Below are 27358 nucleotides of genomic sequence, written 5' to 3'. Positions count from 1 at the left end.
ACAGCAATGGCTTTTTAAGTAATGCATTTGATACAATTTTGCAAATTTCCTGACCAATAATAAATAAGAGACAATTAAAAGATTTGTGTTTAGACATTTTGGGCTTGACCCTTTTTCCCCCCCCAGGAGCGTGTGTGTGAGAGAGTGTACGTGTATATATATATATATATATATATATATATATATATATATAGGCCTATATATATATATATAACTTTGAAGGCAATTACCTGTTAAAATTAAGTTTTATTTAAAATAAATTAAATAAAACTAATTTAAATCGCTTATTGGTGATGTTGATGATCGTTAAATAGAAAATAGAAAAATAACTGAAAATAAATAATTTAATAGAAAAGACATAGGACCTAATGTAATAAAATTTATCTGTATACTTTCTATGACAACATCCACAATACAAACAAAGCAACAACACTCTTATAGGGACATTTTCTCTTAAATGTACATCTTATTCACACTACAAGAACTGTGCATGCAAACATGCAGGAGCATTTTCATGCCAGCAACTATGATTAACAATACGCATGTACTTCTGACAGCTAAAAAGATCTTGGACTAAATATCCTCTTTAGAAAGACCAATCTCATAAAAAAAAAAAAAAAAATGCATCTACAATTGTCTTTATGCAACAGTGCAGTTACACAACCCATGTAAATGTTAACATAGAACTATACAATTACACTATAAATCACTATCATAAAACACAGAATGACGCACTATACTTCAGCTGCACAAGTAAGCTTGCTTTTATGACTCTCAATGAGAGACGTTTGTTTGTCCACATGTCCACAGACATGCAAGCACATGACAAAAATGGGTAGGACGCAAAAACAGGATTGTAGCAGAATGTCAGTCTGTCTGAATCACATGACTTTTTTCCTGGAATAAGGAAGGAGATAAAAATAAAACCTGGTCACAAGAGACCTAAAAGGTCACCTTTCAGCTTTACAGATTATTAAGAGTCTGACAAATATTGAGCAGCAAAATGAGGGCAGGGGAAACAGAAAAACACAACAGACAGATACCAACTAGAAGAATAATGCCTGTGGTGGTGTTGTGCACCAAAATGGGGCGATGGATGGGGACCACGAATCAAACGCTTCTTCTTCAGCAAAATCCTTGTACTAAAGACAGCGTCCTTTGCTGTTCAGAGTCAGTAGTTTAATGAAACACAATCAAACCTCAAAGAGTCCATTTTCCCCGCATGTTTCCCTCCTGATCGATGTGTTTGAAATGATGGCTATGACCACCATCACATGCCAAAACGTCCCCATAAGCCTTGAGCTGCACGGTTTCCCTCATGTTCCTGCTGAGCAGTGAGATGCGCAGTTCCTACAGGAATGACGACGGAGCTGCACCCTGCAGATGGTGGAGGTGGTGTGGTGTACAGCACAGATTCATTGGTTTCTGTGTCCCGTTATAAACGGAGCATCGCTCGGCATTCAGACGGTGGAGAAGTCATCTTGGCAGGCGGAAGCGCGACGTGTGGTCGGGCTGCATTTCGTCATCATAGTGATTTGGGAGCTGAAGTTGAGGCCGTTGCTTGCCATTGAGGGCTGCTGGTACTTGGTATCAGCTCCCAGAAATCTCTGCATGTGCCACCGCCTCCACTTTCGTTTAATCTCAGACTGAACCTGGACAGTGTGTGAATGAGGTCAGGGAAAAGAAAATTACAGTTGCTTTTGTTAAAAGATTATTATGATCACAAGAAACAAATTCACTTTTCAAACATTTTCACGTTTCCAAACATTTGACTGGTTGTGTAACTGGCATGTGCAATTCTATCTGATTTAATAAAATATAAATAAGAATTCAATTCTGGTCATATTACCTCTCCATTTAGAAAACAGTACAGGACAGCGACACAAAATCCCTGAAGAAAAAAAAGTCAGTCATAACAACAAACAAATAAAAAAAAACTAGAATATATATATATATATAGAATATACATTCATGCTGTTTTAATCAGAATCAGTTTTAGAAATGACCATCTTAGACCACAAAATCAATGTTATATGTGACCCTGGATCACAAAACCAGTCACAAGTCGCACGGGTATATTTGTGGCAATAGCCAACAATGCATTGCATGGGTCAAAATTATCGATTTTTCTTTTATACCAAAAATCATTAGGATATTAAGTAAAGATCATGTTTCCAACCGCAAATATATAAAACATTTATTTTTGTGAGTGAATGCAGCAAAATCGTGAAAATAAATGGACAACTTTAAAGGCGATTTTCTCAATGTTCCGATTTTTTTGCATCCTCAGATTCCAGATTTTCAAGTAGTTGTATCTCGGGCAAATATTGTCCTACCCTAACAAACCATACGTCAATGGAAAGCTTATTTATTCAGCTTTCAGGTGATGTATACATCTCAATTTCAAAAAAATTACCCATGTGACTGATTTACCCATGTGACATTTAAGAAATCCAAACTAGATAAGCAATTGCTTATAGAAGAGTGCAGCTGTGGGTAAAAACATGTTTCAGTCCCCTGCTGCCTACCTGGAAAGACCCCAGGATCAAGTCAAACACCAAACGCACATAAGACGAGATGTGATGAGGCATAAAGGCAAAGATTATGTAGTTTATTCCAAACAAGGGAATCAAAAGTAGAGTTGATTTTGCAAGTCTCCTGTAAATCGAAAGAAATGGCATATGTTGGAATACTTTTGTGTTTATATTGTGCATGTAAGACCGCGGTGTCTATGGTCTAACACAAAAACTCACGAGTACTGGTGTGATTCATTTCTCCCAATATCCCGGGAACTGATTTTCTGACGAAGTATCCGTATGATACAAATGAAGAGAATAAAGTTCATCTAGAGAAAAACAGAATAAACAGATTATGACCTATTTGAATATTGCATTCACCACTTGCTATATTAGTTTATTTTATATTGCCATATTAGAATTGAATGCTGCTATACGGCCACTCACCAGTATTGTTATGAACGTAGGGGTTCTTATAATCCACCACAGATCATCGTCAATAAAATCCCAGCATCTGTTAAAAGGAAATAATTGGTGTAGAATGAATCTACGGTGATGGAGCAAAACATTTGGGTTCTGCAAGTAAAATTCTCGTTCATTTTCTGCATAGAGAAATTTATTTTCAGCAATACTGTATAAACCATTTAAGACAGATCTACCTTGAGCTACAAGGTTGTTAATGCCGTTATCAATCTATCTATATATTTTTTCCTCTTTCTGAAAGATGTGAAAACACTTGTGGAGTTTTTCTTATGCTATTTGAGCACATGGGAACACAAAAAATATATTTAATGTATTCTCTCATTCACCGCTATAAAGGTTTACCCAACTATGACGACTCCCGCTTCTGAGAAACCCGGAAATGTGAAAAGAGTCAATCCTGAAGAGTTAAACGCCACTTTTACCATTGAAACAAAGCTGATTGATATAGTTATTTTCTTAAACTCTTTATTAAATAATTGTTTAAAATTAAAAATGAATGTGGAAAAATATTTCCAGACCCAATGCTGCTAAAAAAGTGGACTTCGATCACTGTTTGAACGTATGTTGCATTCCACAGTCTACACATGTAGATTTAATGCAAAAACAAATTATGAATTTTTTTAAAATGAGGCAATGAAGAAGAAAATATCCACGTAAATTATTTTCAAATGTCCACTCCTATGAGCTCTGTTCTAAATATAGACTACTGACCTCCACAACGGCATGTCATTTATCATCAAGGAACAGCCTTGAGTGAAAATTACAGTGTCAGCTATACTGTAGCTATCGGCAAAAGGTGTGCAGAAGACAGAAATTCAACTGAGCTCATAAACTCATACAAATAGTTACATCCTTACTCCATTTGTTACTCTTAGGTAACGGTGGCTACAACAAGTATTTTTGATATGGCTTTATAGTAGCAAAGAGCAGTTCTCTTAAAAGCTCCATTTACTTACCCAACATCATGTAAATAAGCTTTTGTGATGCTCCAGACTGTTATGAAGACACCCGGAACTCCTGTAACACACATATCGACTATAATTATTATCAATATTTGAATACATACAGTTTTGACATATGAAGGCATAAATTAAGGCATATTTCCAGGGATTCCTTATTTAATTGGCCTACACAACCATTAGGAATTCAATAAAACAAGTGGGATTTCCAATTAGCCTCAAAATTAGCCTTAATTGATCCTGAGATACAGATCGGCGCCTGCTTATCGCATTATACAATCCTTAATGTAAAAAAATGTGATGTGAAACTCTTTCCAACACAATATAGTGACGTCAATGTAAAGGTTAATTGTTAAATCTCAAGTGTATACATTACATGGACAAGGTCCTATTGACTTTAGTGATCAATTTTTCATTCATATTTGACAGGCGTTTCTCTCCTGACGTGAAGAGTTATGAGACTGAGGGGCCATATATCTTAATTTCACTGGCACTGAGATACATGCACATACACACCCCATCCAATGAGAATGTACCACCAGAAGTACTTCCTCTCAGAGAAGAAGGACACAGCCAGGAGAGCGTGCAGATACAGACCCTCCACCAGTAACCAGAAGAAACTGGCTATGACGCCGTACTGGAAGAAAACCATCGCAGCCTTGCAGCCCACCTGTAAAATGCAGAGAGGATTTTGTTTAGAACTATTATGCACTTGTGTATATTATAACAGGAACTGCGGTCTTGCATGTTTACCATGTACTTAAACAAAGGGAATGCCTTTGCGCTGGTGTGTTGCATGCGCTTAGCACTAGAAGACATTGTGCAATACTTCTAAAGAGGGGCATTCAAAAGAGTGTAAACACATATAAAGAACTCCGCATGCTGGTCTGTTAATGTTTGAAACTTGTAGTGCACTGACTGTTCAGATATACTACATGTAATTATCACCCAGAAGTGTTAATAATTATTGCAATAATCACACAGACATAAACAATCTATATAGCGAATCCATTTTAATTAACAACAATATCCAACTAAGCCTGATTCCTCTACGGGCCGCTTAAATGTCAAACATGTTGTTGTGACCTTGCAAGGGTGTTTACGGAGGGGATACCGTGCCATCATGAGTGTTTGAGCACCCTGTTGTGACAGATGTGACATATTCTGTTGGCCAACAGCTGCGTCCAGACTACTCAAAACACTCAGAGCCAGATGAAGAGTGTTTATACAGGAAAACACACAGAGAACACACTATTAAACCTTTACACACACAGGCCGTTGAAAATGTAAGCTTTCTAATAACCCTTTATTATCTAATAACTCTTTATTAACAAAATGTTATTACTTCACAATTTTTTTTTTAAATCCGAGCACAACACATATGCTATTAATGAATATGAAATTGGCACTAAACAAGCCAAACATTACCATGATGCTGGGTAAATACAGCGTCGACCATATCCGGATGAGGGAGGTAATTTACAAACTCTTCAAAGATCTTAAAGGACTGCTCAAACACGGCTACGCCTCGCCACAAAATGAGATTAATGAGCACTTTACCAACCAACATTTAAAGAGCAAACCTTATGACAAAACATTAGAGCAATTTACTCCTGGCAGTGTATCAATTGTGCAGTCTGTGCTGTTTGTTTCTTAGGTTAAGAGGGGGGAAAAATCAATTGCATTCACCAGGTGCAGTTACATTCAGCTAAGAAAGCAGAAATAAAGTAGAACGCAACCAAATACACCTATAACCTAATGAATGTGCTTTATGTGGTAATATTCAAGTGAAAAATATGATTTAAAATCTTTAAATGGTTACAAAAACATTAGTCATTTTTGTTAGTTCAGTTAAAAAAGACCTCCTTAAGGTAACAGTTAATACGTTTTACAGTGCACCAGGAAATATAATTGTAAATATAACTGGAATATCACATTTTATTACATATCTCTCTGCAGTACTTCATTCTGATTAGTCAATGGCAGAATTCAGAGGTTAGATTTTCATCAGTCAGGCCTTGGGCCGGAAGTAAAATTCCCATTAAATTAATTTAATTAATTTCGCTTATTCAAAACAAAAACAAAAGCGTAGCTTGATGAAGCTGTGAATGAGCGTGGAATCATGGGAGTTGTCGTCTTTACCTCCACAGCCGATGAAAAGCCGTCCGACGGGTTAATGTATTAAGAGCTCAGCTAATGTATTAAAGTTTTATTAGCGTTACAGTGGCATGAAGCAGGACGGGCCGAGTGACTGGGACATTTTACGTTTCTGTTTTATTATGTTTATATGCCGCAGTCGGTCGCTGACGCACCTTTCATTTTGTTGTTTATGCATATTGTACAATCAAAGTTTTGTTTAATGTCCGCCAACTTGAACTTTGTTACAGTAATATTTGATCGCTTAAATTGACATTATTTTGTTTCATTCTTATAAAACACCCGTAAATGCTGAATTACTACTCATACGGGTCACTTTATCTGATGAATTAAAATTGTGGGGTGACGCAACACTGTTTTACTTGGTCAAAACAATCATATAAAAAATACATTTGAGTGTGTTGAAAGTTGTTATAATGTTACTCTGTGGCTTCGCTCGTGGCTGTTGTGAGACACTTGTTGCACACTGCAGTAATCTAGATCGATATTATAATATCATATTAATAAAAGCTGGATGACTGTGCTGCTAAATGGCTTGCAATTCATTTTAAAATATTGAATGGTGTTGAAAATGCTGTATTTCTGTTACTACAAATAAAGCTCTTTCTGATTTTGCTGTTAGCCACTTGACATAATAATGTTGTCTGATTTACTTTTTGGGTACAAACATGTTACTTACGGTAAATCAAGAAAACAAGAGATTCAAACAATAAGACTAACCGTGTTGAGCTATACAATTAGCTGTCTGTCGATAAAGGTATCCAAACAGTTGCTCACCTGTCTAATAAAACTCATAATGTATTAAAGCGTCTTTGGTGTTTCCATGATTTCAACGGAAAACCAGAAATCAAGGGTACCGCGGAAATGGCGTTATTATGACACAGGACATTACACTGGTTAAAAAGAGTATTTCTCTGGATGTAAACATTGTTTACATGATACCTTACTTAAAAACCACTTACAGATCTATAGTGGCAGTCATCAGGTTCCTCCACCTCATACAGGACAACATCCTTCATTATTACAGCCACAGCCTTCAGTATAAAGGACATGAACAGGTGAATATGGATGTAGTTCCTTGTGCAGTGCAGTTTTCTGGAAAGAAAAGACAGAAAGAGACTCAGTGGTTTGTTTCAACATAATAAATGATACGCAATAATAGGCTCTGCAAATACACTGTGTTCTAAATTATTATGCAAGTGACATATCAGTAGGATTTCGGTACAATAAAAATTCATATTTGAGTTTTTCAAAGAAAGTTTTTGTTTGTTTTATTTCTTGTATCTTTTTAGATAACTGGTATCAATCTCAGACAGGTTTGTTGAGTATTTTGCCAGGTCTTCTTAGGTGAATGGAAAACCTACTTAAAGAGGTGTTTTCACATTATTAATAAAATCACAGTTCTTTTTGAAGATGAAAAGTATGAAATGGTGCGATGCGAACTTAATGTTTTCCAAAAACTGAATAGATCGAAAAGATTTGTGAGTGATTTAAAGCATAGAAGAACCCAGTCAGATAAAGGCTTTAGAATGGAAGTTTCTGTCAAACTAGATAATTTGATTATTAAACAAGCCACTGCTGGTGTCTCTGGAGCCTCAAGAACCTCTCCATGCAGGCTGCCAGTTGTGCATAAAGCTGCATTTCAGCCACCCCTAACCAAAGCTCACAAATTAAGAGAAACCTTTACAATGGGTTTAGAAATACATTTTTAAATAGTTGTGTTTACGGACGAATGCTGTGCTGCAATGGATGGTCCAGACGGATGGATTTCTGGATGGTTGGTGAATGGCCACCCCGCTCCAACAAGACTGTGACGTCAGCAAGGAGCTAGCATTTGATGATTTGGGCTGGAATATTAGGAAGTGAGATTGTTTGAAGTGTTAACCGTTTAGCGGGGTCCCAGGCCATGCTCCGCATGAGATTTATTTGTTTGCTTGCTTGTTTGTTTATTTATTTTTGCAAAATAGTATTTTGTGGTATCATCCACATACAAAGGTTTTTAATAACATAACTGCATGTATTTTATATTATTTAAGCACTTAAAACCTTATCAGTTTGAGAATTTTACTTAAACAACTTTACTTAAAATGTTTTAATATTGACAATGTTAATTTCCAGTCATCTGCCAGGTTTTTCCTAATATCTGTCATTATTAGCAGAACACATATTGTACATGGAAACCAATTGTTTAGTAAGTAATTCAGGAAGGTCCAGACATTAAAGCTCTTGATTCTAACTTGTACTCAGCCTTATAAAAGTTCTTGTAATTGTTTAACTATAGTATTTGTTACAATAAGGATAATCACAGGTAAGACCATTGATGGCTCCTCATTACCATGCTTTGAGCAATGTTAACTTTTCTTTCTTTTTTATCTATAGCATTTGTCATGAAGAATAGACAAACACTTGTAATGAAAAATCTGTTCCCTTGACAGATAATCTATTATTAGTTAGTTATAACAAGTAAGTCAACAATTACCACAATAAATACAATAAAAGTGATACATTCTAGTAAAGGTGGTCATGAGTAGTTTAAAACGCTTTCTGGTTTATGTTGGTGCAAGATGATGTTTTCTCCTCTTTTTATCAGTCTTTTCAGTTTATGTGGCTGTTTTAGATCACGTTTGATTTTCTCCATAGCGTTTTAAAGTGGCAAATTCTCAATAGAATTCAAATGGGTCGCACATTTTATCATCAGCTGCGCGATAGGAAGTGATTTGCGTGCCACACATGCACAATTAAATAAACCAGACCTCAGTCATGTTGCGCAGATAATTGGTCCGTTCGGTTCGTACGGGAACTTAGTGCACTTCGTGTACTTGCTTGTTTTGGTTATTGGGGACGTTACCTCCCCCATCCCAATGTCTGCGAGACAGAATTTGATACATTAAGACAAAAGGGCTACATACAATAGGAAACTGTTACGCCCTCGCCCTCCCACAGGAGATCGATCTACCCTGCAAGAGTTGATTGCATCTGAGGCACAGTCACAATGTAAATGCATCTGTCTAAAGATGACTGAAAATAGGCTACACATAATCTTTCAACTGTTTGCTGCTCAGCATTGGCTTTTTTATAGCTGTCCTTTTGATACAATTCATTTGTTTGACAGACACTTCCCTTAATAAGCCTTTATCTGATCAGGTTCTTCTGTGCTTTAAATCACTCACAAATCTTTCGACAGTTTGATAATCTCTATTCAGTTTTCGCAAAATATTAGTTGTTTTCATGCCTTTTGAAAGACATTGCACCATTTCATGCTTTTCATCTTCATAGAAAGATCTTTCTTCCACCCCATATAGCATGAGAACTGTGACTTGCTTAATAATGTGGAAAAACCTCTTTAAGTAGGTTTTCCATTTACCTAAGAAGACCTGGCAAACTAATTAACAAACCTGTCTGAGGATGATATTGATACCAGTTATCTAAAAAGATTCAAGAAATAAAACAAACACATTTTTTTTGAAAAACTAAAATATGAATGTTTAAATGTTTATTGTACTAAAATCCTACTGATATGTCAATTGCATAATAATTTGGAACACAAATATATATATAATTTTATAAAATTCATGAAATTTCCGTACATATTACTATCTGCACTCAAATGAATGTTCTTCATTCATATATGTTGTTCATGTTGAGGAGAGCAGCTCATTCTGTTCAAACACACTGCTTGTGTTCAAAGCTGAGAAGGAAACTTGTATACTATATATGAGAGCTTAAACATATCAAGACTCTCAAGAACTGTGTTCCTGTTTAATTAAGTGTGATGTAAGCCAAAAGAGGAAGCTGTTCAATACACTTGAGATATGGCTTCACCTCTGAGGTCACTGAGCGGGGCATTCACTGTGTTTTACACTCACTAATTTACTGCTGAGAAGCTTGTGCACTGCAAAGCTGCATCTCAGAGGTTACAAGCCATTTTGTTTGGGAGGTTGTGCAATAATGGAAACTGTGTATAACCCAATCAAATGCCTGACTTGGTGTACTTTCGCAATGTATTGTTAAATGTGATATAAAACAGGGCATTGTGAACAAGGTCTTCTGGCTTGACACCAGTGTGATTTAGCAGAACACTGATTTGCTGCTAGATCACAGCTGGATCAATCACATAAAATGTGGGTATCCACTGAGGACAACAAAACTATCAAATTTGAGTTATTTGGGAGTTTCTGAGAGAGGCAAAAGCCATAAAGAGCCAAGGTCTTGTGACTCCTGTCCAATAAAACACATCAATGGTATATTTTGAGTTGTATTTGAGGACTTACCTGAAAAAGCACAGGATGATGATGGCGATAATGAGGGATATAAGAGACACCGTGTGACCAATGGTGTATCCAATTCTCACAGAGCCCAGGAATTCACCCTATGAGGGAAAAAATGTGAATGATAGCCAACTAAACTTGATTAGTTGTAAAATGATTAATATGTAGAACTGGAATAAGAACTATAACAACAGTCTTGATTGTTTTGGATAGCTGGTTTAATTAGCTGCCATTTAGCAGAAGATTTTCCATTAAAACTGAATTACCCCGCTAATTAGTGTTTGCGTGTTCAAGACAGACAGTCTGTAAATCAGTGGTTTGTATTTCTCACCAACTCTTTCTGCAGGTTATATCAGTATTCCAGTCGGTGGTGAAAAGAGACTGTGTTTATTGATTCATTCAGCCGATTTGTTCAAAACACGGATTCATTCAGAAACAAAACAAGTGACTGGCTGCATCTAAATAATATGTCTACTTCCCTACAATATAGTAGGCAAAAATACCAATGGACACTTTACTATCCCATGAGGCCACAGAGAGGAGTTATGAAAGGCAGTAAAGCGATGCAACTGATGCTGATAGGTCAACATGATAATGACAACTTGACGAATGTCGTACGTCCAGATACTACACACATTCAAACTATATAGAACATATTTTTTAAACTACGTAATTAATTATTTAAAAGAACTACCAATTTAGAAAGTAGATTTCAGCGTTTCCACCGCAGGAACCTTCCCCAAGAACTAGGGACTTTGGGGAGGTACTCGGTGTGTTGGAACCCAGGTACCAGGGTCTAAATTAAGTTCTGGGTAAAAATGTCCCCCTCAGAAAGTCCCTGCTCGTAAGGTAGTACTTTTTCAAAGTTTAAGAACTTTCGGAGGTGGGACTTGGGCGCTGAACATGCTGATTGGTTGAGTTCACGCAGCATTTTGATTGGTTGAATCCACACAGCATTTTATTTCAACCACCATTTTTAAAAGTCAGTTGCGGTGCGTGCAGTAAGAGTTGTTTGCAATTCAAATCAACGATGGACTTTAAAAAATACAACCGATGGACCGAAGACGAAGTTCAGGCTTTATTAAGCTTATACGGAGGATGAAATCCAATGCGAACTGAAAAGTCGACCGCACTCCCATGTCACTGGACTAATTTGCCTAATCTTCACGGTACTTTAGACCACGAGGGAAATGCAGACAGCAACAGGTCTGGGGGAAAAAAAAGTTCCTGGGACAAATTGTTCTGGGTAATTTTGGTGGAAACGCGGCTATTCATTGAGTGAGTCATTGAATCATTTACCCAACCGATTCAAACACAAATTAAATCAGCAATGAAGCCCCACTACTGTCAGACTCAGCCTCAGACCACCCACGGACCTCTGGCTTAACGTCTGATGCATATGGCACACTAAACTGAAAACACTTCAGGATTTTCGAAGTCGTCATCTGATTGGTTGAATTCTACAAGATGTTTGGGAGACATGTCGCGTTATTTAGCGGTCCGCCTGGAAACAAAGATGCCGTGAGGCCGAACCCTCTCATTTAAGAAGAACGCCGTTGTGTTTACAACTGTGATAATAAACGCTTATCAGGATCAACTAAAAGCTGGATGTGAAGTATGTAAAGTTTGCGGCATATACTCTTTAAAATACGTCCAGGAGTTTTACACACCGTTCTATTATTGTAGGGACATCGACATTACATTTTCACACCCCTAAACATGACGCAGAACAAAACAAACTGTGATTGGTTGCTTTACATGTCAGTCAGACGACATCTGGGTAGTCCTTGGTCATTAAAAAATGTGCTATGGAGTCAGGTTAGGGTTAGGGTTAGTTAGGGTTAGGGTTAGGTGTTAATACTTATGTGTTAACACCTAACACATAGGTGTTAACACACGCTCTATGTGTTAATACTATACTGCAAGCTGAGGTTAAAGAGTCTTAACCTTTGGGCGCCTACCATACATTGTATTAATTGATTTATTGCAGCCAGCAGCCATATCACCCTGTAACCCAAGACTGGTTGCCCACTGAAGCTAAGCAGGTTTGAGCCTGGTAAGTACCTGGATGGGAGACCTCCTGGGAAAACTAGGTTGCTGCTGGAAGAGGTGTTAGTGGGGCCAATGCCCCAGTAAAGTGATGGGGACACTTTACTGTCAAAGAGCACCGTCCTTCGGATGAGACGTTAAACAGAGGTCCTGACTCTCTGTGGTCATTAAAAATCCCAGGATGTCCTTCAGAAAAAGAGTAGGGGTGTAACCCTGGCATCCTGGCCAAATTTGCCCATTGGCCTCTGTCCATCATGGCCTATTAATCATCCCCATATGTACTGATTGGCTTCATCACTCTGTCTCCTCTCCACCAATAAGCTGGTGTGTGGTGGGCGTTCTGGCGCAATATGGCTGCCGTCGCATCATCCAGGTGGATGTTGCACATTGGTGGTGGTTGAGGAGATTCCTCCTTCTATATAGAAAAGCGCTATATAAATGTAACGAATTATTATTATTATTATTAATTTAGATTTAATAGTGAACTCGATTGATGTTGAAGCCATAGTCTTGTGGGCAGCGTTCTGACATATAGTGCAACAGCACTTCAGGCGACCAAACTCGTGGTCCTTTCCCGATCCTGTGCCCCTCTCAACCTCCTGTCTCTTTTTGACTGTCCTATCCAACAAAGGCAAAAATGCCTAACAATATAACTTAAAAAAAGAAAACTTGATTGATTGCGGATTTGGTACCTGTGAAAATGTATGTAGTTACTGATTAAAACACACTGGATGCCAATCAAAACAATAAAGAAAAAAAGCAACCATACGCACCATGTTTCCATCCTCTGTGATATTTGGGTCGTAGCCACAGTTGAACGCAACGACAACTGGGTTTATTTCTGTCCAGCCATTGGCAGTACAGCTCTTCGAAATGTTTCCTGAAAATGGCAAAAGGGCGGTGAATACGTTAAACTAGAAGATTCAATCACAGCTTAATTCCTCCATGTAATCACTGCTACTCAGTCACACTTAAAACGCATAGCCAAAAATGAGCTGACCGATTACTGCAAAACAAGCAAAGGAAATGAGCACTTCATGGATCTCAAGCGGCCAATGAATTAATCAACAGGAAATTACTTACATCTACATGCACTGGAAAACTTGGAATATCTTTTTTTTTTTAATGTTGCAACACAAATTTTATGATCTTTGAATTTTATGAGCAAACTTTAATGGAATTATCTGACATTTTTTGGAACAGTTTTCCTTGCAATTTGGAGAAGCAAATTTCAGCAACTGATCACTGTGCTAAATGTTAATTGGCTTGAGAATCCTCTCAGGCCTAGAGGACTTCAAACTGAATGGAGCTGATTTGTGAAGTACACAAGCTCATCATCAGGTAATCACGCTCTGCAAAGTGGAGGAGGAAAAATAACAGATGTAGTCCTGTCGGTCTTATCGCTGCCTGAAATACCAGCTGGTAAATCCTTTTACTTACTGGACACATTACATCACGCTTATCAAATTCATGACCTTTCTGCCATAGACTTGAGGCCAGGTTTTTTGAGGGCTGATGTCACAACAGAAGATGAATGGAAAGGAATGGAATTTTAAAAAACAGCACCTCCTAAAATATTACCAGTATTACGAGGAAAGGATTGTAAATTTGCCTCTGACTTAACCGAGTATTAAAATGTCATACAGATATCTCACTCTGCATTTGGAAATATTTAGTTTTCTATCAAATAAATAAATTAAAAACAATCAAATAAAATAAAAGTTGAATGTACTGTTTGTCACTGGTTGTATTTTCATCTAACAAATTTCCCAGGGGAAAATTTGGCTCACAATTAGAGAGATTAGTCATGAATAAAACATCAACTTCTTCACCCCTGAAAATGTTACTCTCATTTGTAGGAACCTTGTTATCCTTGGGGAAAATTAGGGCATCAAAGAAGGTAGGCATAAACCTTTAGAGAACACATCAGGCTCCACTTGTGAACAGAGAAACATAACTGTGTGCAGGGTTTCATGTAAATCCACTGCACATTAATTATAACAGAATCTTTGTAACGAAATGTCATAAAATCAGCTAGCTAAAAAAGCCTTTAATGAGTAGCATTTTCTCCATGCAAAGCTTCCACAATTAACTGACAGATTTTGACCACCCCATTCTGCCTGTTCACCAAGCCTTTAAACAGAGAAGCTGTTTTCTATTCCTGAAGTTAAACAGCAGCCCCACATACAATTAAAATGGCTCTGTGGGAACCAAGAGGGGGGAAAAAAACTCACTGCAAAACACTGAATTTTTTTTGGAACGTTTGATATGCATTTGGCAAGTTGTAGCGGTGATCATCTCCCTCAGATGGGACAGCTTGGAAACCTCATTATCAGTCTGCCAGCAGTATGTGTAGCTGATGATGTTATACCTCTGAGAGCGAAAATCTACATTTAGACAAAGTGAGGATTGGGGACATTCACAGTGCCTGCAACAGAATTACATAAAATATGAGCTATTTTATAGTGATAACTAATAAACAGATTATAGTCAAAAACTGCTCCTGCTCAACTCATATCAGCATCCAGAGCTTGCAAAATCCTTCGATGACTCAATTTTTTATTCATGTCCATGACAAAAGCACTGTCATTCGGTATGTTTTTCCTAAATGACAATCTCCTCATCAAAATACATGTGCATTAAAAACGCATAAGACATTGTCTGTGTAATCTTAAGCAATGGGGCTAGACCGAGGCAGATAAGCTACTGCTGCTAGAGTCTGGGTTTGTTTTCAATGAGGGATTGTCAGAAGAATGCTTTCATCATCCCGAAAGACAATGAGGATTGTCAGTGCCATGTATGAAGATGTGGACCGAACATGGGAGCTAATCAACCTGCTGTTATGTTATTTCAGAGCGTGCCTTTGAAGAGATCGTCTGCCTTGAAGCACGCTGCAGAAACACACGCTGGGCCTCAGAGGAGGCCTCAGATTTAAGCTTGCTCCTGTCAGAATTTACACAAGATTCATTGCCAGCCTGAAGGGAGAGGATGGGGGTTCTGGTAAAGTTTTGGTCCTTGTGCAAGTATTGACAGTAGCATGACTTGTATAAACATGAATCCAACTAGGCTTTTGATAAAGCTCTTTGAGCAAAGTGTTATTACAGCAGCTTTCTGCATTGAAGGTGAGTGTTTAGGTGTGTCCTTCTCTTTCAAATGCAAGCTACTTGATGTATTATTATGACAGCGGCTCCAAAAGTGGAACTATTGTTAGAAGTCGTAAGAATGTGGGTAATTAAAGAATATTCAGTGTTCAATACAAGCTAAGTTCAATCCAACAGCATTTGTGGCATGCCTCCAAAAATAATGGTCACACTGAGGTACTTACAACTTACAGGAAAAGTTCGCTCCAGCTGGTAAACACCTTCGAGATTGGTCCGTGGTGATGATATAATACAGGGGTCACCAAACTCGGTCCTGGAGGGCCGCTGTCCTGCAGAGTTTAGCTCAAACCAGGTCTAACACACCTGCCTGAAAGTTTCTATATGCCTATTGAGACCTTGATTAGCTGGTTCAGGTGTGTTTAATTCGGGTTGGAGCTAAACCCTGCAGGACAGCGGCCCTCCAGGACCGAGTTTGGTGACCCCTGATATAATAGGTAGGCTCCGCCTTCTTTGACGTGGTAATCTTCTCCAGTTCATTGAATTCCAGTTCAAAACATGAACACACTAAAGAGGCGCTTTATAGTAGAAAATTAAGTTGTATTTCTAATTGAAAGGGTGTTTTTTTTGTTTTTCAAGTTCAATACTGTAAAACTGCTTGCTTTAAAGCAATATATAAAGTAGTTTATGTATAAAGTAATGTATAAAGTAGTTTATAAACATGATGTGACTTGACTGGAGTACCGAATTGCAGAGCTTGTGCAAACATGTCCTCATCGCTATAATCAGACGCTTTCTTAGCAGCTGTTTTCTCACTGCTGTCATTTTTGTTGTGTGTTGAATGGAAAGTGTGCATCACATACTTACATATTCATCAAAACGGGATGTTCGCTAACAGTATACTTGCTGGGCACATATTTCAGAAATTTTTTTTACCCCTAAGCGAAGAACGAAAAGGAACTTCGCGAGTATATTAGGGCCTTTATAGTCTTGTGTTGTCAAGATGACAAATTTGTAAAATTGGATATAAGTAAATTTCAACACAAATAGTGTTAATGTCTTGCGTCTAAACTTTTATTTATATTTATGTATTTAAATTTTACGACTTTTAATATTATTGTTAACTAAAATTATTAGAAATCATTTTTGGCAATTGAAATAAAGCAGAAAGATGCAATATTAGATGAAAAACTACAACTTAACTTAAAATTTTGAAAGTTGAAAAAGTTTAAATTGAAGTACTAAAATTTCTCAAATTAAAACTGAAGAGTTCAGATGCAAAAGCCTCTAAGTGCCGTCTGAAATTTTCTTCTAGAATGATCATTTTTTTATCAAGCTCGTATATTTAAGTTCAGTAATTTCACTTAAATGACAATTAATTTTCATTGCCATTTAAGTGAAATAACTGAACTTAAATATACGAGCTGGATAAAAATGATCATTCTAGAAGAAAATTTCAGACGGCACTTAGAGGCTTTTGCATCTGAACTCTTCAACTGAGCTAAAAATTATTTAAAGATATACAGAAATCTAAAAAAAAAAACATAAACCTATAAAAAAAAATTTAACTAAAGATACAAATGGAAATAAATTTTTGTAGAAATCAACATTAGGCCACATATTCTTGATTGAGCTTAACTACTGAATCATGAACTTTGTGTTTACCTTTGCTTGCAAGCATGTAAAGTAACGTAGAACAGCTCTGGTTTGGTAAACTTTACTTCCTGAACATTTATATGAGGTGTGATCATGAGGTCATTGCCGTATTGACAGAGTGTTTGACTGAAGCATGAAAGTGAATGCTGAGTTATGAGCAAAGAAACCACTCTGAAAAGTTGAGAAGATTAATGACTGTATGTTTGCTGTAAAGCTCCTGGGTAAAAAGTTCACATGTGTTAGGACACTAGAAGCACCACCCTCCATAAATTTATGACATGTCCCTGGATCTGTGTGCTGCCAAGTTTCGTAACGCTTGTTTTCCTTTCCATGCTCCTATAAAAATGATTTGCATTTTGATTTGACCATAACACAAGAATTCTTTTGAATCTGTAATCTGATACTACAACTAGACAGATTGAGCTTCAAGAAAGGAATTTTACTTCTGCTGGATAATACAGGAACAGCTGGCAAACTGGAATTGAGATTTAATCTTCAGGCTTGATTACACAAAGCATCAGTGCTATTAGGAAAGAGCCATAAACAAATATTTCTACACACACAACAGTCCCAAATGGCTACATTTATGCAATTAAACACTTAAAATGTCTGAAATTGTCTACAGAATTTTTTTTTTCCTGAATTGAACTGCTTAAGATTCTGAGGTTTTGTTGTTGTTGTCGTTGTTTTGTGGATTTATAAAGTCAGTTCTCCATAAATTCACACTTATTTAGCTTGATAGGTGTTAGTGCTATATTTCTCTATAAAATAAATGCCACTTGGGTCGATATTTTGTTATATAATACAAATAGATTCAAGTGTGGCTGAAAAATCAAAAAAAATCAAAAATCAAACCCACAGTCAGTTCTACACAATACAGAAAGCTTTGATAGATAAAAATGTGTATGATTCATTTTGAGGCCATTAAATGAAGTGAATAGATTGAACTGGCTTTCCAAAAGCAATACAATCCAACTTATGGTTGGAATTTCGCATAGTTCCACTGAAATGAGCGTGATCGCAGCAAGTAGTGCAGAGTAAACTCTAGTGTGTACTGTAGTCACCCTAATAAAACAATTCTATCTAATATTATCAATATTTACAGCTGAATATATTTTAAACACTCTTTCTGGGCAATAAACACTGAGCATTTCTGGGAAATCGGTGCTAAGGAAAACAAACGTCTCCTTTGATTGGTCCAGAAAGCCTCAATCTGTTTGCTATAAATTAATGAGGATTTTTGCATCCATTGGGTCCGTGCATGTCCTTTGTTCTTCCCTCTGGTTCATAAATTGTTCCATCAACATGTTATATATGTCTCGGTCTCCCCTAAAATCCAGCTCAACATTCCCCGTCAGTTAGTAATAATTTTTTTCCCATCACATGATCATCAATTTGGCCAGCCCCCAAACTAATATCCAGGTCTTTTCCCATTCACATCTGGCCTGTATCACAGCTCACCAAAGGCTATCTCCTGCATGAACTCTACAAGATAAATCCACTGCATTTCACCCTGTACCATCTAAATCCCTCAATCCATGTTTGGGATTTCTTCCAAAAAGCACTCTCTCAGAGCACTCAGAGTTTCACAGGCAAGGCATGCCCCTTTCAGCAAGACGGAGATATGACCTGGAAGCTATTAGAAATGTGTAAACAGTTCATAGGATGAAATCAGGGTCGTAAATCAAAGCTGAAATTGTGACAGAAAGCGCAAATGAGTAGAAGAACATTCACATAAATAAACTTAAATTCTATATCATCTATACGGCGGTCCAAAAAGATAAAAACACATAGACACTTTCTATAGAAAAGAAAGGCGTCACAGATACATCTTCAGCATACGACAAGCCTTTGTAAGAGCTTGGCCAAAAGTGCTGTATTTTTAAAGATGTGTCATTACAGAAATGGCCCCTACATTAGAACTGCATGGATGTCACAGCTGCTTTTAAAGTAAGATCACTTTGAAAACCTTATTGATCCACACAGTAATTTTCCTTTACAATTTCATGATTACTGAGCAACCCACTCTCAAGAAATATTGGCAAACTTAACTGCCGTAGACTCCTCAGTTCCTCTGGACATTTCATTTCAACTTAATTTCAACATGACTCCTTTTACTCCTCTGTGTGCTTGAGAGGAAGAAGGAAAATTTAAGAGCCAGGGTCAAATCAAAATAAAGATTATTGCTGAAAATATGAAACGAAGGCTGTTCCATTAACTTTATGACAAAAGGCGTTTTTTTTTAATTCCCCAGACCGAATTACAAACACTAAAATAAATTAAGGTAAGGTTTTGTTTGAATGACGTCTGGCATGATATGAGTGCTCATGTTTAAACCTGTCCATCAAAGGACAGTATGATTGACAGGTCTATTGGAGACTGTCCAATAGAAAAGACAAGTCAGCAGCGATCTATAAATGCAAGCTATTAAAATTATGCTGAAAGCAGTTTAGTTATTAGCCAGTCAGCAAAGAGTACATAAGTCAAGGACTCTAAAGGACATTCACTCATACAGCAACATATACATACTCTTAAAAATAAAGATTCCAAACGGGGGTTTTCATGGCGATGCCATAGAAGAACCATTTTGGTTCCCCAAAGAACCTTTCACTGTTCTTAAAAGAACCATTTTTCTTAGAGTGGAGATTCATTTGAATGAATCTTTAAAGAATCTTTTCTACTATAAAGAACCTTTTGTACAATGGAAATGTTTCATGGATGTTAAAGGTTCTTTATGGAAACATTGATGCCAAGGAAGAACCTTATTTTTAAGAGTGGAATGAAACATCCACATAAATCGGCGGTTCAGAATGTATCATGTTGCCTTTCTAAACAATCCCATACTTTTTGTTTTCACCCCACAAGTCAAGTATAAATCATCAGGTCAAATATACACTACAGTTAAAAAATTGGGGTCGATTTTAAAATGTTTTTATAAGAAATCTATTATTCTCACCAAGGCTTCAAACATATAGTAAAAAAAGTAATATTATGAAATATTAATACAATTTCATAATAATAATCATTATTTTATGAATTATGAATTTATGAATTTTATGATTTAAAATGTAATTTATTTATGTGATGGCAAAGCTGAATTTTCAGCAGCCATTGCATCCTTCAGAAATCATTCTAATTTGCTGCTCAAGAAACATTTCCAATTATCAATGTTGAAAACAGTTGAGCTGCTTAATATTTTTTGTGGAAACTGAGGAAACTTTATTTCTTTTGATGAATAGAAAGTTCAAAAGAACAGTGTTTATTTAAAATAGAAATATTTTGTAGCATTATAAATGATTTTACTGTCACTTTTGATCAATTTAATGCATCTGTGAATAAAAGTATTCATTTATGTTAAAAAAAATACTGACCCCAAACAGTAGAGTGTGTGTGTGTGTGTGTGTGTGTGTGTGTGTGTATTACATTAAAACACCCTTTTATAAAAGGGTGATATAAAAAAATATGTATGCAAAAAAGATGTCTGCTTCTTGGTATCCATAAAAACACACCTACCTTGATTTCATGTTCAGTTGCTAAATACACAGCTAATCCTGATTATCCTAACACAACCACAAAAGGCTTACTAAATGGTATTAAAAGTTAGCTATGGCTTTCCTTGTTTGAATAAATTACAGTAGTCATGAATTCTCAGCAAATAATTACCCACCAGGCTCTCCCCACAGAAAGTCACATGATTACAGTTTGTGTGTAAATATCGCTGCTAAACCACAGCAGCAGGTCCAAATCAAAGACTAATCAGAAGAACTCAGAAAAAGGCTTTGGCATAGTCTTTAAATAATGTGATGTTGGTTATGATGCTAATTCAGTCATAACGAGGACATTTGCTTTCTCTGAAAATTAGTCTCTAAAGAGGTTGCAGTTCTATTAGTGACTTCAAAGCAATACCAAAGCACTTTTCCTCTTCGGTCCCCCTACAGGTTGGAAGCGGAATTGTCCATTACCGCTGTCGTAAATAATTTAGCCTACCACAGCCTACCGTCGCACACACACTATTTGTTTATCCAGCACCGGCTTTGGAAATAACGATGTCCACAGAAAAGGTATGTCGCATGATTTTATGTAGCCTCCTTCAGCTCTCGCCAACGAGTGCAAGCTGGTCCAATGTTCACTCTAGTTCAAGCTCTTTCTCTATCACGCTCCCGTTTTCTTTTCTTCGCCTCCTCCGACATCATAACCTTCCTTTTATTTGCAGACTCCGTCATGATGACAATTCAAAAGCTACCTGGCTGCTAGGTATCTTCCATTTATATGCCGAGTACGCTCCACCCAGAGCCTTGCTCCACCTATCGGCTATTGCAACGCTTGCCGTAAAGCAAGTCAAATTTGTAGTTTCTTATGTCTCTCTAACAACAGATCCGCTACCCGATCTGGCAAACTTGCATAGTGCAGTTATAGCCGATAGAGGGCCGCAAAGCGAATGCAGAAGTGCCGTTCACCGTTACGAGTTGATGAACCACTGAAACGATTTTGAAAACGTTATTTTAAGGTACAAAAGAATCTTTGGTGTTGCTTTAAAAGACGTTATCAAGAATGATAAGAAATAGAATAATGTTGAAAACACAAGGAGAAAGACAGGAGGTTTATTGAAAAACATTTTGCATCTCTATATTTATTGGAAAAGATATTGACATACCTCTCTGATCACTGAAATGGCTGAAGTAATTTGGACAGGGGATGGTGACCAGCTCTCCAATCCTGGCTGATGGCCAACACGCTAGATCCCATTCACCTGTGCAACCTGACCACAGAAATGAAGAAAAACTGATTAGGGGATGGAAACTGAAAAAATACTGCCACCTAATCAAGTTTTAATTGGTGATAGGATCTAGATTGTCTCTTTAATTGGTCAATAGAATCCTGTACAATTATTGTGGCTCTTGACAATTTAAAGTCACAATGTAACGTAAGTAGCAACAGATCTTTTCTTTCATGTTGTATTGTACTTAAAAAATGAAGTGTGGGGAATTGGTTGGCTCAATATATCCATCGGTTGTTGACTGAATGGAGAAAATTCTGAAAGCAAGTTTTAAGTTGATTGTAAGAAAGGGACTAAATGATTAAAGAAGTCCGGCATATGTCACCAGTCTGTAATTTCACCAGAAGATCGAATTATGTCAAAACCAATTTTAATATAAAAACATATGCATGGATGAATCATTCACGATAAGATCAATAATATGCATTTAGATAATAGATAGGGTGAGTTTAAATTGTGTTATACCATTTGATTTGCTGAATTGGATTAATTCCATATTTAATTCTTTGCTCTGAGAATCAAATCATTTTAAAATCCAACTGATATCAGATTTTTATAACAGACTGGGCTACATGATAAAGAGAAACCAATCAAACACAATGCCATGGGAGTGAGCTTTATCAAAGTACATCTCACAGTCTGAGAAAACAATTTGCATATTGGTCTAAGATATATTACTCAGGGGAGATTTGTGATTGAGATTTACATCACAGGACACACAAATGACAACAAACAACTTTGACACACTAGCCACAATCAGACCTCAGTTTCATACAACTAGCTTTTGTAATTGCTTTGTCCATTAAGAACAAAATCAATATGAGATTAGACAGGAATAGGCAGCGTTTCTGTTTGATGAGGTACATGCCCAATAGTCAAGCACTGAAGCTCTTGGTGAAGTCCACAAACTAAGACACCTGCAAGTTTAATTTACTAGCTTTTTCACACACACACACACACACGTGTTGAATCACACCACTGCTCTGAAACAACCTCTAATTAAATCATGCAGATAATGACAGTGAAACCACCTAATGTTGTGAAGATCGCACTGCACAGAATGACATTTCTGCCTAATTAGCCAGCATACCTTTGTAACCTCTTCTAAAACCTGAAAAGTTAACCCAGACAAGCAAATACAAAACAACAATTATCTAGCCAATGTCTAGAGTAGAAGTTTGAGCTGACTGCAGTTTGTGGGAAGATGTGAGGGAAAAAATATTGACACTTTTGCAGAAATGCAGATAAGCAGCAGAGCTCAAAAAAAAAAAAATTTGCACACTAGCCATTTAATCAGATCTTAACACACTTAAAATGTTGCTCTAGCAGTATTAGGCCAACCACATATTCCACTTTTTTTTTTTTTTTTACACTGTTTTATGTTTGCAGGAGTTATGCTGCTATTTCTAGTTGATGAACATTGATGAACAAGTGATCACATTAAAAAGCAGAGACCTTCAGCATTACAATCACAGAACTTACTGGTACACTGTAAAAAAATATTTGTAGTTTTTATAGAAAATGACGGTAAAAATGCTACAGTAAAACCCTTAATTTGTTAACTGGTTTACCATTGCATTATATGTAATTTTGCAAGTAAAAACTATGAATTACCATATAAATTATGGTGAGAAAAAGTAAAATGACTTGCCCAGAAGTCCCTGTGTGACACATCACATATTATGTTTCATTCAGTAATGTACATTAGGGCATTTTATGTTATAGCATTATTTGAGTGTTGCCCTGATGGTGTTTTGTCTTTTTGTGTATGACCCTGTGCACCTTCTGCATAAGTACTGGACATGTTTTATGGACAGGTCACTAATGATTCATCATGTGGCTTTCAGTTGTACCACCTGTATTAATATGGTGGTTATCATTTTAAGGTAAACGGTAGATTTTGGTAACCATAGCTGTGGATTTTTACTAAAAATGTAACAGAATTTTTTTTACAGCGTATATCACCAATATGAAGAAATCACACTGTCTTTACATGCATACATTGTCATACAGTGAAGGATATGCAGTGTACATACCTGACGTGATGTTTTCCACCTTGGACAAACACTCCCTTTTCTCCCACATGACCTCACACATCTGGACAGACAGCATCTGTACAAGATTCTGACATGAGGTATGTTTTCTTGCAATCAAATATATATACAATTTTTTAAGTTACAAAAAATACTACATCACATTTCCGAATAGCAACAGACCTTTGATCACATTACAAGCTGAACATAATTACTGTTTGAAGAGAATAAAGTGAACTGGTTGCACATGTGACACTGCCTCTCTCTTTTCCTGAGTGTCATGGAGATTTGATGAAGGGTATGACAATTCATGTTGTTCCTTCCATTTTACATAGCAATTTAACAAGTGTAGCACAAGTACCTGAGCTATGCTGAGCTCTTAATAATGTCTTCACCTCTGTCGGTCCCTAAAGAACTAACCTCTTGACATCTATATGGTGGAAAAATGTACAACATAAATTATTTGTCTTAAAACTGTGTCTCTGCAGCTGTGTCCAATTTTCCTTAAAAATGTAGGCTGTACTATGCTCTCATGGATTCCTCCATAAAGCACCAGAGGACAGTGAGATTTATGGCAGGTACTCTGGCAGATGAGGCCATTGAGAGGTGGCATCAATAAATACTTCACTGTAGAGCTATGGTTACTCCCAAACCAGTATGCTTACAGAAAGTATGACCATCTGGGACAAATGTTACTCCAGTGTACTAACCGGTCAATATGTGTGATCAACAGCAGTGTTTTGCCCATCAAAAGACTAAAAAGTGCCTTCATCAACACCGGACCAGAAACGTGTCCCTTTTAAGTCATATTTTGCTGAATATCATTTAGTATAATGATTAATATTATTACATCATTTCTGAACAAAAAAAGATCTATATAGGCTAGGTGAAACATACTCATCAATGTACTCAGCACATAAAATGTTATCCACACACATTTTTAGCTAGCATATATTAAGCCCTATTTTCTGTTTCTTTCTGTTTTATAGGTTTAACAAAGCAGAATATAAATCTTTTCACATACTGACAGATCTACTGGGCTGATCCTGCCATTAAATCTTTATCTTTTTCAATTAAACCAGGTGAAAACGAGCGTTCAGAATATTTAACTATGTGCAGAGCAAACAATAGCATATACTGTACTGCGTGGGGTGACATGAATGAATTCAGTGGCACGTTGAGCTGTACAGAGACCTGAGTCACTACAGTCTGCAGTGAGGAAGGAGCTTATCAAGGACAGGACACACGGATGAACAGAGAAGAAAATGAGAGTTGTTACCATGGTGTCACAATACAAGAAAACCATTCGATTTCACAATTTCAAATAGCATGATCAACAATACGACAACCACTTTAGATGGTGAACATATGCTGTATAGAGGAATCTTCCCATAGTAACTCTGCTACTGCAAACTGATAGGCAACTGATTTCCCTGGTTAACCTGAAAAAATGATTTTAACCTGCATAAATGTTAGATTTAACATTTAACATTAGCAGCACAAAAAATAGTGATATGTGATGTGTCATAAATCTAATGATGTAACGCATTAACACTTCAGCACCTTTTATAAAATGTTACCTAAAATGTAAAACCTTAGGAAATGCTTGAAGTAATTCAATAAACAATAAACTCTAGATTTATTTTGATGGAAATCTGACATCCACACTTACAACTGCCAACAAAAGATGCTGTCTTTTTAAACGATTGGGCTGTAAATGACACTGCAAACTCCACACTTGAACAAGATCTGATTAGCATTCACCTGTGTAAGTCAGCTTTAATGATAATATCTTTGAATGCTGGCCAGTGCTTTTTCAATATATCAGAGAAAGTTTCAGTTTAAGTGAAGTTCTCTTATCCAGACAAGTATGTCCTGTCAGCCTAATTTTTATCTTAAATTGGATTAATTTCTGACGGATAATGCAGTAAAATTCTAATTGAATGCGTTTCATCGCTGCTAGCAGAAAAGTCAATGAATCTCATGAAATGTAGACACGTTTAATTAAATTCCGTTTCGAAATTCTGCTGTATATGAGAGGAAACGCACAGCAGCTGCTTTGAGACAGAAGAGCAACAGTTTGAGGCTCATTTAGCCTATTTAAATATTTGTCAGGAAGATTTATTCAAATCAACGTGGGCTTCAAATTTGAAACGCAAACATTCTTCAATGAAAAAAGCATCCAAACTATCTATAAATCCTTGGACCTGACACATTTGTTTGAGGTGTTAAAAGTAGGCTACTTCATTGCTATTCTTTCGTCGATGACTAATTACGTGGGAAACCGAATGAAATGAAGTGTTGATACTCACAGGTCCGAATGAGCAGGCTAGGAATAAAATCAGCATTCGTTTAGATATATCCATTTCAGCCGTTTAAGCAGTTGACTGAGAGCGCTTGACAAAGGTATCGATGCACAGAGACAAGTTGACGGCAGAAAAGTAACTGACAAAGAATCCGAAGCGTCAGCCAACTACGCGCTGCGCGCGCGGGCGCTCCGGTGCGCGTGGGTTCACCAGTACTACGCCGCGAGACCTGTCCATGTTTCTCCTTAATCCCAAAAAACACTTCATTCATAAACGACTCTGGAATGATGCGAAGCCATTCACAACTGGCGTTTGCATAAACCACGTAGACAACTGACACGCGTGAGATGGACTGTAAAAATCCAAGGTAGTCGATCCACGTCCTAAACCCTCACTTCCAAAGTAGGTGTGTGTGTGTGTGTGTGTGTGTGTGTGGTCTATAGCAGCACAGCCCCGAATAAAAGCGCTGAATGACTCATTCTCTGTCTTAACCTGTACGCACAGCAGCTTCTGCATCTTTTGCTATTTTTTCTCTTAAATTAAAACTAAAACAGAGCTCTGAACAATTAAACTTCCATATATCACAGCTTCTGATTTCTACTGCTTCCCATTGAACAGCAACTGTTCTATTCAATTATTTTCTGTAGTTAAACGGTTGTAATATTCAACATATCATGTGCAAGACAATAATGTAAACTGACACGCCAATGTAAATATGTGAGCCCTTGCCATCCCAAGTTGCCAATGATCACCAATAACTCACTGGTGGAAGTGCCTCGGGAATCTAAATGTAAATGCCTTCATGGAAATGTATTTCATTGGTGGAGAAATGTAGAGTTAATCAAAAGCAGATATGTATTCATATGAGCTTGAAGCATGAAATCATTCATTTTGAAAGCATAATGGAGAGTCTAATAGCCTATAGATTAGCCAACCCACATGAGCTCTTGTTGTTTTTGAAAGAACCTGCCAGAAGAACAAGAGAAGTGAATGTAGCCTACTCAGTGCAGCTTTTAAGGAAATGTATGTGAAGTGGTGGACATGCCATAAAAAACT

The 27358-nt window shown here is 37.0% G+C and overlaps 1 protein-coding gene across 1 annotated transcript; it reads right to left on the bottom strand.

Moving 5' to 3' along the window:
• Positions 1 to 330: 330 nt before the first annotated feature.
• vipr1a (vasoactive intestinal peptide receptor 1a) lies at positions 331 to 26716 on the bottom strand. Its single transcript, XM_084119645.1, has 13 exons — positions 26309 to 26716; positions 24000 to 24075; positions 21841 to 21945; positions 13206 to 13312; positions 10387 to 10484; positions 7078 to 7210; positions 4475 to 4628; positions 3956 to 4016; positions 2964 to 3030; positions 2754 to 2845; positions 2529 to 2658; positions 1850 to 1891; positions 331 to 1652 (listed from the first exon to the last, which is right to left on the bottom strand). The coding sequence occupies exons 1-13, from the start codon at positions 26360 to 26362 to the stop codon at positions 1461 to 1463; spliced, it is 1311 nt and encodes a 436-aa protein (XP_083975771.1). The 5' UTR covers positions 26363 to 26716; the 3' UTR covers positions 331 to 1460.
• Positions 26717 to 27358: the final 642 nt, after the last annotated feature.

This window comes from Abramis brama, assembly GCF_963993115.1.
Source record: "Abramis brama genome assembly, chromosome: 7".
Classification (NCBI taxonomy): Eukaryota; Metazoa; Chordata; class Actinopteri; order Cypriniformes; family Leuciscidae; genus Abramis; species Abramis brama.
Note: the sequence above shows the minus strand (reverse complement) of the source record. Positions and strands in the feature narration are given on the sequence as shown.

What these genes read in the sequence shown, in the direction of transcription:
- vipr1a (XM_084119645.1), bottom strand. Translation starts at nt 26,362, where the DNA reads ATGGATATATCTAAACGAATGCTGATTTTATTCCTAGCCTGCTCATTC. An exon ending in GGTGGAAAACATCACGTCAG is followed by an intron (nt 21,946 to 23,999) that starts GTATGTACACTG and finishes TTCTGTGGTCAG; the next exon opens with GTTGCACAGGTGAATGGGAT. An exon ending in GTACATTCTCATTGGATGGG is followed by an intron (nt 4,017 to 4,474) that starts GTGTGTATGTGC and finishes TGTGTGTTACAG; the next exon opens with GAGTTCCGGGTGTCTTCATA.